The sequence below is a fragment of the Apodemus sylvaticus genome, chromosome 8, assembly GCF_947179515.1.
Source record: "Apodemus sylvaticus chromosome 8, mApoSyl1.1, whole genome shotgun sequence".
Lineage (NCBI taxonomy): Eukaryota > Metazoa > Chordata > Mammalia > Rodentia > Muridae > Apodemus > Apodemus sylvaticus.
The window spans coordinates 94,171,408-94,183,420 of record NC_067479.1 but is presented as its reverse complement, the minus strand read 5'-3'; the positions used below and the strand labels follow the sequence as shown (position 1 = coordinate 94,183,420).

Sequence of the window (12,013 nt, the reverse complement as noted above, 5' to 3'; positions counted from 1 at the left end):
CTCTTCCTCCACATGTGGGCATGTGAACAGCCTCTGCCTCTGGGGGCCAGGCAGGTATGTGTGCAGGGCAGTGGGATCTCAGCCCTGAGAGTGGTGGGGCTGACCGGAAGTGAGCCCAGGGACTCTGGTGTAGCTGTGCAGTACTCACCCAACAGGTCGGCGTCCTCCCCAGGTAAAGGTAAAGATAAAAATCCAAAACCAGGCATGGTGGGACATAGCTGTATCCCAGCCCATGGGAGGCAGAGGCAGGCAGGGCAGGGACTCAGGACTCAGTGGCATGAAACCGTCTTGAAAGAGCAAAAACAAGAGCAAAAACCAGATTCCCATCTTTTACCAGTCAAGTCTCTGCCACGGAGAGGCCTGATGTCTCTGAGCCTAGTTTTCTGCAAATGGAGTAATAACCATTATCTCTGGGACTGTGGTGTATGGTAAGAAGAAAGAAGGATGTGTTCCTTCTCCTCTCCTCCACCAGTTCTCAAAAGAAGCCAGGAATCTGAATTTCTATGTAAACAAATATGACTTCAGAGTCCATCAACCCAGCCCTGAGGGCTAGGCACGCAGCTTAGTTGAGGGGCACTTGCCTAACGCACAAGGCCTCCTATTCTCCTGATCGGATTCCAACAGTTTACCAGTCAAGACCGTGCTAGCTCAAATGCGTTCTAGCTCCCTTTGGCCTAAAGGTCACCGGAAACCTGTTACCATCTTATCCAGTCCTCAGTGGCAGTGAATTAGGAACTTTTCTTATAAACAACCTGAGAATAAATATTTATAGTTTTATAGCCCTGCACTCAGTGCTCAGTGCTCAGTGCAGCCGCACTCCTCTCTCAGCAGATGAGCGTGGTTGTGAGGTCATAAAACTTGATTTGTGGGCATGGGCATTTGCATTTGACTTCATTTTCATATGCCATTGGATAGTCTCTCTCTCTCTCTCTCTCTCTCTCTCTCTCTCTCTCTCTCTCTCTCTCCCAACCATTTAAAATCGTACAGGCTAGAGCTGTGAGTGGTGGCTCTTAGCTGTTCTAGTGTTTGGGAGGCTGAGGCAGGAGGATCATGAACTTGTAGACAGCTTGGGCTACATAATGAGACTTTTGTTTCAAAGATACCAAAACTAAAACCAACTAACCAAAAATAGCAAAAGCTATTCTTAGCTTATAGACCTCCATTAAGAGCAGAGGAGGGGACTTGTGGCTCATAGGCCGTAGTTCATGCTCGGAGGATGTCCCCTGTCCTTACTCACCCACTGCACCCTGTCTGCCTTGGAGAAATAGCATTCCCCGTGATGGGACTGTCCTTGGGTTACCAGTGACATCGTCTTTCCCAGCTCAGTTGACCGCCCCGGCTCGCCCCGACAAGGGCCCCAGAAGCCGGGATGCCTGCCATGTCTGAAGGCAGACCTTGGAAACAGCCTTCCAGTCACTCTTACCGCTGCTGCCTTTTGCTCACAGAGATCCCCTTCCGACTACAGCAACTTTGACCCAGAGTTCCTGAATGAGAAACCCAACCTTTCCTTCAGTGACAAGAACCTCATCGACTCTATGGACCAGACGGCCTTCCGTGGCTTCTCCTTTGTGAATCCCAAATTCCAGCAATTCCTGGAGAAATGATCTCCCAGACCTGCTTTAAACTCCTCGCAGAGTAGGCCCGTCTGCCCGTGGACATCCGCACTGCCCGTGAAGAGTAGTGGGTGACTGGTTGATTTCCACTGCTGCCCTCTTCCTCAGAGGGTCTGGCTGCTGTTGGCTGGGCTCACAGTACTCCTCTGTGAACTGTTTGTGAATTTGCCTTCCCTTTGCCATCAGAGGGAAACTGTAAATCCTGTGTTTCATTACTTGAATGTAGTTATTGAAATATATATTATATATATGCACATATATATAATAGGCTGTATATATTGCTCAGTATAGAAAGCATGTAGGAGACTGGTGATGTGTTGACCTTTTTTTTTAAAAAGTATGTATATGCGTGTATATATATACATATACACACATATGCATATATGTATGTATGTATGTATGTATGTATATATGACCAAAAGAAAAGAAGAGCATAAGCTGTCTGAACCACAGGTTCTTGTATGTGTGTCTAAATAAACACTGAATGGTACCAACCTGGCTGTGGGGACATTTATGTCCCAGGAAATTGGTGGCAGGTGCTCCTCTCACTGTTGGCTGCAGTGCCATACCCCTGGGTCTTCATGCAAATGTGTTTGTGTTTAGGGGTTTCCTTTTGCTCCAGAGCCCCGGCACTGCAGGGACCACAGATGTCACTGTGAGGTTCTAGTAGGAGGTGAGACTGGCTGTGACCTGTGTCTGCATAGAGAGGACCAGCCCAGAAGTTCAGAGAAGCGGGAAGTCAGACCTGACAGTGGGAGCGGAGGCACAGAGCTGCAGGTGCGCCCACTACTAGTGTCTGCTTAGTGTCTGGCTTTCTGCGACAGGGTCTCTCTGGGTAGTCTCGGCTGGCCTTCAGCTTGCTCTGTGGCCCAGGCTAGCCCCACAGAGGTCCTTCTGCCTCTGCCTCCTGAATGCTGGGATAAAAGGTGTGTGTCACCACAGCTGCCTGAAACTGCACATCTGTTTATTGTTTATCTTCGTTCTTGGGACAGGAGTCAGCATCTAGGTTCTAAAATGGCCCCACAGGAGTCCTTGCCTGTCTGGAGAAGAGAGTGGCAGGGTGGGGGAGAGAGTGCTTAGTGCCTGGATGGTTTGTTCCAGTATGCTGACCAGACTGACCGCACAGTCAGGGAGTCTGCTCTGAGACACAGCACCTGGCAGCTGCCTGCAAGCCCCGCGTGGTCATGGTGTGCGGGGGCTCCCTGAGGGGCTCTCTCCACCCCACCGCTACCACGGCTCCCATTCTGTAAGCTTCCAGTGTGTCCCTGCCTCCCTCGTCAGCTCCTGCCTGCAGCCTGGGGCACCGTTCTCAGACAAGGCCCTCCCTTGGGCCCCTCTGGTCCAGCCCCTGGGGCCCAGCTGGCTCTTTGTCCTGGAGGTGGATGAGGCGGTCCTAGCTCCTGATTGGCTGATCCAGTAGCCATGCTGCCGACTGCCAGCAGTTCATTCTTTTGGGCTGAGGTACAAATTTCCACAGCCTGAGAAGGCAAGATGGACTGGAACTGGCCAAGGAAGGGGGTTATGGGATGGGGGTGTAGTTCTGTCCTCTCCATCCTCAGGAAGCACGCTGCCTCGCACTGTACCTGTGCTGGGCCAGCCTGGACACTGGAGGCAGTGACACTGATCCTCACAATGTGACATGGTGACACTGGAATAAGGAAAGGAGGTGCCTAGGGTCCCCCGTACCCTGCTTCTGCTACAACATGCAAAGGTCTCCAGCATGTCCATGAGGGAGGCCGTGGCAATAGTTACAGCACAGGGGGCTCCTGCCATCCTGCAGCTCAAAGCAGGGCCTGGTCCACAGCTGCACATGCAAAGATGGGTTTCCTCCCCTGAGGGAGGGAGGGAGGGAGGGAGGGAGGAAGGGAGGGAGGGAGGGCTAAGTGGTTTCTCAGCTTCAGGCAGTGGGGAGTGGTGAGAACACAGTATCTAGAAAAGAAGTCTAAGGTTTGAGTTTCACCGCGCTGCCACACGCTGGCTCTGTTCCTTAGCGGTCTGTCTTCTCGGTGGAGCAGAACCACTAATCCATCCATGCCGCCTTGTGAACAGCTGGTTTGGGAAGGCAGCACACATGGCCACTGGGGCCACTGGCCGGTGCCTGTGGGACCTGCCTCAGGAAGCCCTCTGCCCGAATGCCTGGAAGCACACATGTCTGTCTCTAGACCTGTTCCCAGCTTTTGAGTAGGTGCCAGGCCTGGCCCATTGGCCAGGAAATGCCTCTCACACTAGGCTCAAAGCCATTTTCCCTAGCATCTAAGGGGCTGGAAGCAGGCAGGTTGCCCTTGCCAAGTGGATATACAAGCAGCAGGAAGCCCAGCCCTCATAAAGGCCAGAGCAAGCAGCCCACTGGGTGCAGAACAGGGCAATGCAGATGCTCTGAGTCCTGGGACCAGGAACACAGGCTCTGCACTCAAAATACCCTGCTTTTAAATGCTGTGTGTCCTAGTGACTTCAGCAAGTGACAATCTCCCAGAACCCCAGTTTCACTTCCTCATTGGAAAACTGGGCTGACCATGATATTGCTGTTAGCTATGATGACACAATTGTGTTTATATGTATTGCATAGATTTGGCTTAGTAAACACAGCAGTCACTGTGACCCCGCCCCTCACGGGGAGGAAAGACGTTCTACTCCTGCACTGGAAGACGGCAGGTAGACAACTAATACGGATCTACCCAGTCACTCAGGGTTCACCTTTTAGGCAGAGATATTCAGGAACCTCATGGCCAGACTTGCCAGATGCCTGCTTCTGCCTGTGTTAACTGAAGGAGACAGGAAGTGAGTGGAAGCCTGGGCGTCTGGGGAGCTGTGGAAGGGTTCTCCTGACAGGTGCGGGGCCAAGCGTTCTGCAAACGATCAGCAGGGAGCTAGTGGCTCAGTGAGATCCCTCCTCCTTCCTTCCACGCACCTGCTCTAAAATGTATTTTTATTCTTCGGTGTGTGTGCGCGCACATGTGTGCACATGTGCATGTAAGAGCAGATGCCCTCAGAGGCCAGAGGAATCAGATCCCCTGGTGGCTGGAATTACAGGGAGTTGTTAGCTGTGAATGGAATTCTGGGAGGTTGTTTTTTTTTTTAATGTGATTCCTTGTTCTGACACAGAGACCTTATATTTATTAATAAGCTGCAAGCTGGGCAGGTTCTGAGCTATCCTAGCCCGGCTGTGCTGGCCTCGGTTACTTCCCAACCACGTGCCAATTACTTGCCAATTGAGTCTTGCCCTGGCTCGCTCTGGTCCACGTGTGACTTCATAGCTACTCTCTCATGGAGACCTCATAGTGAATCCTCCTGGTCCTCCTCTCTCTCCCTCTCTGTCTCTGTCTGTCTCTGTCTCTGTCTCTGTCTCTGTCTCTGTCAGAGACAGCACTTTATTAGAAAACAATCTTTAGCCGGGCGTGGCGGCACACACCTGTAATCCCAGCACTTGGGAGGCAGAGGCAGGCGGATTTCTGAGTTCAAGGCCAGCCTGGTCTACAGAAGGAGTTCCAGGACAGCCAGGACTACACAGAGAAACCCTGTCTTGAAAAAAGAAAGAAAGAAAGAAAAAAAGAAAGAAAGAAAGAAAGAAAAGAAAGAAAGAAAGTAGAAAGAAAGGAAAAGAAAAAAGAAAAGAAAAGAAAAAAGAAAAAAGAAAAGAAAAGAAGAAAAGAAAAAGAAAAGAAAACAATCTCTACACATTATTGAGACAGGAGATCCTCCAATAATCATGACAGTGCCAACATCTGAACTACAACCAGGTCCCTGGGCACAGAAATCAGCATCTGAAATACAGTGCTCAAAACCATCCCCTAACATGAGCCACCTTGGAGCCAAACTCAGGTCCTCTGGAAGAGCAGGACATGCTCTTGACCATTGAGCCCAGATGTGCCCATTTCTGAGGGTGCTACATCTGGGGGTACAGAGCAGAACTACAGAAAAGAAAGATATGTGGGTGAGTGGATGGACATGTAGATGGATGGATGGATAGAAGGACCAGCTAACCTTTAGGTATCTGTTACGCTGCCTGAAGTTCAGCAGTGCATACTCATAAAACATACATATCTAGCCGGGCATGGTGGCGCACACCTGTAATCCCAGCACTTGGAAGGCAGAGGCAGGCGGATTTCTGTGTTCGAGGCCAGCCTTGTCTACAGAGTGAGTTCCAGGACAGCCAGGGCTACACAAAGAAACCCTGTCAAAAAAAAAAAAAAAAAAAAAAAACCAAACCAAAACAAAACAAAAAAAAAACATACATATCTTTTTTTTTCTTTTTCAGGCTTAATTCATTTATTTTTCTTGTATAACAACCCCTTTGTGGTAGCCATGTAGCCACAGCTGGAGCCTAGGTCCTCTGAACAGAGACACTGGTGTGGGTTTTCACAAGATAATCAGTGAATTCCTGATGAGGAGACTTGCTGAACATACTCTCTTTCCTGAGGTCAAGAGTCAGGTAGTTGTAGATCTTGGAGATGGCATCAAAGGTGACCTTGGCCAAGTTGCCCAGGGTGGCAGTGCAGCCTCTGGCAGATGTGTAGCAGTCATCTATACCAGCCATCATCAGGAGCTTCTTGGGCACAGGAGCAGAGCCAATGCCAGTGCCTCTGGGGGCAGGGATGAGACGCACCAGCACAGAGCCACAGCGGCCTGTCACCTTGCATGGAACTGTTTGGGGCTTGTCAACTTTGTTCCCCCAGTAGCCTCTCTGCACAGGGACAATGGAAAGTTTGGCTAAGATGATGGCCCCCCAGATGGCAGTGGCGACCTCCTTGGATTAACACCAAGACCAATGTGACCATTGCAGTCCCCAATAGCGACAAATGCCTTGAACCTGGTCCTCTGGCCAGCCCGAGTCTGCTTCTGCACTGGCATGATTTCCAGACCCTCATCCTTTAGGGATGCACCCAGGAAGAAGTCAGTGACCTCAGACTCCTTGATGGGCATGGAGAACAGGAAGATCTCCTCCAAGGACTTGATCTTCATGTCCTCAACCAGGCGATTAACCAGGCTTGGTGACGGGGATCCACTCCTTGTCTTCAGCTTTACCCCCCCCCCCCCAGCCCCACGGCCTCCACCAGGGCCCCGGCCCCTAAGACCACTGCGGAATCCTCCGCCATGGAAGCCGCTTCATCATCCACCATTTGGTGTTTTCTGGAAGAAGAAACGGTCCATGTCTTTCATACCAAGTTCTTAGCAGGGGTCCTGCTGAGTCCCAGCTGAGTCCTGGAAGCCAACACCCAGGTTAGCCAGGTCAAATTACATTGTCCTCTTGCAGGAGGCCCAGACACCATATTTTGAAAGCTCTCCTGATATTTATGTGCATCAGGATCGAGAGCAAGTTAGGCAAGGTGAGAATCTGCATACTGCCCAGTGAAGCTAGGAAAAGCTGCTCAGAAGTGCCACGCCTTGGAAATCAAGTCACCTGTCAGCACTGCCAGCCCAGCCCATGGCTCCTGAGCCCCTGGAGCACTGCTCTGTGTCAGAGACAACAGACAGAAAAACTGAGGGATCTGAGGTGGCCCTTGGCAGGGCAACATTGCCCACTGCCTGCTTGGGCTACATCGCCCCCTGGTGGATACCATCTTGCAGGCACTGCAGAGACTGCCTGCCGTCAGTCTTCATGCTAGGGACAGTACTGACCTGAACAGTCTCTGGCTGCCGGAGACCTAGAGATACATAGGCAATAATTCCTCCTCCTCCTCCTCCTCCTCCTCCTCCTCCTCCTCCTCCTCCTCCTCCTCTTCTTCCTCCTCCTCCTTTTTTTTTTTTTGAATCAGGGTTTCTCTGTGTAGCCCTGGCTGTCCTAGAACTCACTTTGTAGACCAGGCTGGCCTCTGCCTCCCAAGTGCTGGGATTAAAGGTGTGCGCCACCACTGCCTGGCCAATAATACCTTTTCTTGCATAAACAATTATCTGTTTTATCTCAGAGGATGGTATCCATCCTTAAGAGGTGGCCAAAGTTCCCAACAGGGCCTCATTAATATATGTATAACGGATTCAAATTGGAGGCCCACATTCTCAGTAGGTTCTAACAGAGGGAGGGATAGTAATGATAGGTTCTAATAGAAGCACCCAGACTGGCCAGGGCAGGACAGGCTCCAGGGTTTCCCATGGCTGCCCTTGGCCTCACTTTTGTAGGACACAAATTCCAGCTCTCTCAGGCACCCGCTTCCACTTTGGAACCATCAAAGCTGACAGGGCCTCTGTAGCCCTCCTGACCCCCGACTGTGTGTAGCAGGTGACCTTGGATGTCTTCCTGTGCCGAGGCCAGAGGTGGACAGCTGCGTTTGGTCTTCTGAATCCTAACCGCCCGGCCAGGGCCCTTTTATCCCCTTAGGAGGGAGGGCAGCACACAAAGATCTGAAAACAAAGAAGGGGACAAGGACAGAGAAAGGCTTCTAAACTGGGAGCCTGGCCCGAGTCGCCATGACTCAGAGGGCACCAGGCTCCCAAGGTTGGAAGTATTCTCTGAGTCTCATTGGCTGATCTACGTTGGCCCTCCGCAGCCACAGCTATACCCTCTGTGATTTCAGTCTTTGAACCTTAATGTCTGTTCCTAAATCGGGCTTTTTAAGTAGGCCTTAGAAGACCCGTGGTTTTCACCCTCTGCCTGTGTTAAATACACACCCAGGAAGCCCTGACAGTTGCCTCTCAGCCCACATTAAGCACTGCACAAAGACAAGGCCTGTGGGAGAGCACTTTCTTCCGAGAGAGGCCTGTTGGGAGTTCATCTTACTGATTCCACTTGCGATGGTGGGCACACGTGCTGTGGGTGGCGTTGGTGTGCGTGCTGTGTGCCCGAGTTCTTATGTTCCTTTGGAAGGAGGGGGGGCTGCTGTGGGCCAGGAGCTTGAGGGGCATCACTCTGGGCTGTCATGTGGCAGATACGAACAAGGATGCCAGGCATGCACTGCGTGTGGTCCACACGCTCGGGACGATGGCACTGTGTGGAGCACTGAGCACCGTCCTTACTGCTTCCCTGAATTGTGACCTGTGATTAATCTTCACAACAGCCCCTAAGGAAATGGCTGTTGCTGCCTGTCGGGCTCCACACTTCACCAGTGAGTCAGCAGAGGGTCTGAAGAGTGGAGGACTTGCCCCATAGCTCTGGGAGGCTCCTCGGAGTCTGCGAGTCTTTGCCGCACTTTCTTTGGCAATGAGCATAATTGCTCACGGACTTGCTCAATACTAGTCAGGAGGAGAGTGAGAAGATGACCTTCCCCGGTCCACAGAGGCTTCAAGAAGAGAGAAAAGGTGCAGGAACTGCGGAGTTTGGCTTGCCCTGGAAAGCCCTCGGAGGTTATAGATCCCCAGTGGGTATCTTTGTGGAGTCACCATTTTGTAACTGGAGTCAGAGGGGAAAGGTTGGGAGTGGGCCAGGTTTGCATGAGGAGGTAGTCCCAGAGGCATGGAGGAATCTTCAGAACGGACAGTCAGCTATGTATCCAACATAGCAGCAACCCCTGTAGACCAGAAGCCTGACTCCTTCCTTTCTGCCTTCTGCAGGGTCACAGACAGCACAGTGAGCTTAGATCATAGCCAGAGGTCAGGAAATGTGCCCAGTTGGGTTTGGGTGAGTGACAGCCCAGGAGGCAGCCATAGCTTCCTTCACCTGGGCCTGCTCTGCTCTCTCCCCCTGCTCTCTGCTCTTATTGTGCCGGAAGGAGGCATGTGTCAGCAGAGACTACGTCCTGTCCTGCCTGGGACATGTGAGGGCGAGTCAGGTCCAGGCCCCTCCGTAGGCAATGCCCTCCAGCTGTTGTGGTAGAGGTTCACTGTCCCCACCAAGGGTTGGGAACAGGCTCAGGGGCTGCAGGAGACCCCAGCATATTAGACATCTGCTGTCAACAACACAGCGAGGATTCTTGAAGCCACTTTCTGGACTTGAAAATCATGGGTTCAAAAGTATGCCAATCAAACACACTCTGACTTGATAGCAAGTTAAAAATAACACAGTTCACAAAATAGGTTCTGTTAGCTTAATCGTTCTTGAGTGTCTTGTTTGGGAAAAAAAGGGTTTTCTGTTTCAAAAATGTAAAAGCTGTTTCTAAACACTGGCTCGGGTATACCAATAAGCAGCAAAGGCCCTGTGATAAAGGGTCCATATTCAACCTCCACCTGACCTGCCCAGGGATTAGCATTGCTGATGGGCAAACTGTAGAACACAGGCTTAGAGCAGAGTCTGGGTCCCCAGCTGCCTGCTCCATTCTGAGTGTAAGGCCCTAGCATCCAGGGCCTAGCAGGTCCCTCGGGGCTATTGTTTGGGTCTTAACTAATTTCCAAAGGCTCCTGTGGAGTTTTTGTTTCTTTTTAAAAGTATGTTTATTTTTTAATCGCATGCACATGCGTGTGCACACATACATGCAAATATGTCGTGGCATGCCTATGGACATCAGAGGACAACTTGAGGGGTTTCGTTTTGTCTCTTTCCACCATGTGGATTCCAGGGATAGAACTTGAACCATCAGTCTTTGTAGCAAGTACCCTTATCTGTTGAGCCATCTTGTGTGTGTGTGTGTGTGTGTGTGTGTATGCACATGTGTGTGCAGGTGCCGTGGAGGCCAGCCAGAAGTACTGAATCTTCTCGAGCTGCAGTTACTGGCAGTTGTGAGCTGTCTGATGTGGGTGCTGGGAAATGAACTCAGGTCCCCTAAAGAGTACCAAGCACTCCTAAGATCTGAGGTATCTCCCCAGATTCTCTTCCTCCTCCTCTTCTTCCTCCTCTTCCTCCTCCTTCTCTTCTTTCTCTTCTTCCTCCTCTTCCTCCTCCTCCTCGTCCATCTCCTCCTTCTTTGAGACAGTCTTGCCTAGTCTGGCCTCAAACTTATTATCCTCTTGACTCATCCTCCCAAATGCTGGGGTAACACGTATATGCGGCATCACGCCTAGTTCCAGTGCTCAAGGCTTGGTTCAGACTGTGGAGTTACAGGGATCTTTAAGAGGTCGTCTTTGTAATAGGAAGTGAGGTCACTGAACACGGACCCCCCCCCCCTCCCTGCACCTCTGTTTTCAGCCACCATGAAGTGAACAGATCTCCTATATCAAACGCTCCTGCCACTTGGCACAGGGACACTAAGACCTGGAGCAAAAAGGTTAAATGTCTGCAGACTGGGCCTCTCGGATCCTCAGGGTCCGTGTCTTTAGTACACAGTAGCGCCCACTCTATGTGGGTATGACTAGACATTACAGAAAAAGCCCATGCTCCCCAGACCCAGTCCGTGTTCTGTAAATGCTAGACAGGTCTTATGCTCAACTCCCTGAGCATTCTAGGTGTCTTCAAGTGTGTTTCCAGCTAAATATGCATAAGTGTAAGGTATGGCTGGGCTTAGTAGTGCCCAGGAATACTGCCTAATGGGGAAGGGGCACTTTCCAGGCTCAGGAATAGGGTGAAGAGCCCTGGACTGGGAATCCTTCATGTACCCCCCTCCCTATCCAGGGACTTGGGGCCACCAGCTAGATCAACAGTAGGAAAATAAGTGCCTGAGACTGACTGGAAACAGCAAATGGATCCCATGTGGCTTTAAGATATGAGAAAGGGAATTTGAATGTCAAATGTCCTAGTTTTTGGCACAATTTAAAAGAAAGTGATATGAAGGGTGGCAATTGTCACTGTCACCAAACCCCACTGCAAGTAGCAGCAGTGAGGGAGCCAGCGATGCCTGTGGTGTGGCCCCTGCCTGCTCTGGTTCCAAGAGCAGCACCCTGGGGCCGCCTGGAGGCCTCCGGATGCCTGGCTAGTGGCATCCAAGGCCTGGTGGCACAGGTTGCTGTAGTGTTTCTTGAGCAGTTTCTAGAGGCTTCTCTGGTGCAGTAGGGGCCATGACCCTGGATAGAAACCCAGGCTTACTGATTCCCTTCCTGAGCAGTTAGTCAGCACCGACCATGTCTGAGGGCTGTGCAGGATGCAGGGGAATGGGCAGATAAGGAGCAGGCCCAGAGGTCTGCTGGGAAGGCAGGTGTGTAAGCAGAGGTTTACAGCGCATGAGATTCTTGGGCATGCAGGGGAGGTGCTAGCTTCTCTTGGGTAGGCACAGCAACCAAGGACGTCGCCTAGAAAGGGGTACAGCTAACGCCCGGTACCCTCCAAAATAAGCAAGTCCCACAGTGTGACATGTGTTAAGTCTGATAACACCAAGTGCTGGTGGAGTGTGAAGTCTCGGGTCCCTGCGGGCCACAGTGGGACTAGAAACTGGCCTCCTTTCCTACCGAAAGCCATTTGGTCCCCAGAGCTCCCAGTGACTCCATTTAGAGATGGCCTGGTGGTGGCCTGGAGCCTCTCACAGGCCATGATGGTTGTTGCAAAATGTTTGTAAGGAAACAATTAGGAATGGCTGGAATGTCCTCAGCCCTAGATCAAGATGTGGACTGCATTCCCTGAATACTGAATCATTCACATTTGAGATCCAGGGGCCAAGGAAGGCCCC

At 51.3% G+C, this 12,013-nt stretch overlaps 1 protein-coding gene and 1 pseudogene across 4 annotated transcripts in view; one reads left to right on the top strand and one right to left on the bottom strand.

Annotated features, from left to right (window-relative positions):
• Window positions 1-2,107, top strand: part of Prkcd (protein kinase C delta) — a 31,064-nt gene extending 28,957 nt beyond the window's left edge. For all 4 annotated transcript variants that reach the window (XM_052189984.1, XM_052189985.1, XM_052189986.1 and 1 more), the window contains exon 18: window positions 1,446-2,107. In XM_052189984.1, the coding sequence (XP_052045944.1) occupies window positions 1,446-1,604 (159 nt within the window). In that variant the 3' untranslated portion in view covers window positions 1,605-2,107. The remainder of the gene's footprint in view (window positions 1-1,445) is intronic.
• A 3,776-nt stretch (window positions 2,108-5,883) lies between these two features.
• Window positions 5,884-8,753, bottom strand: LOC127690808 (40S ribosomal protein S2-like; annotated as a pseudogene).
• Between the last annotated feature and the right edge of the window lie 3,260 nt (window positions 8,754-12,013).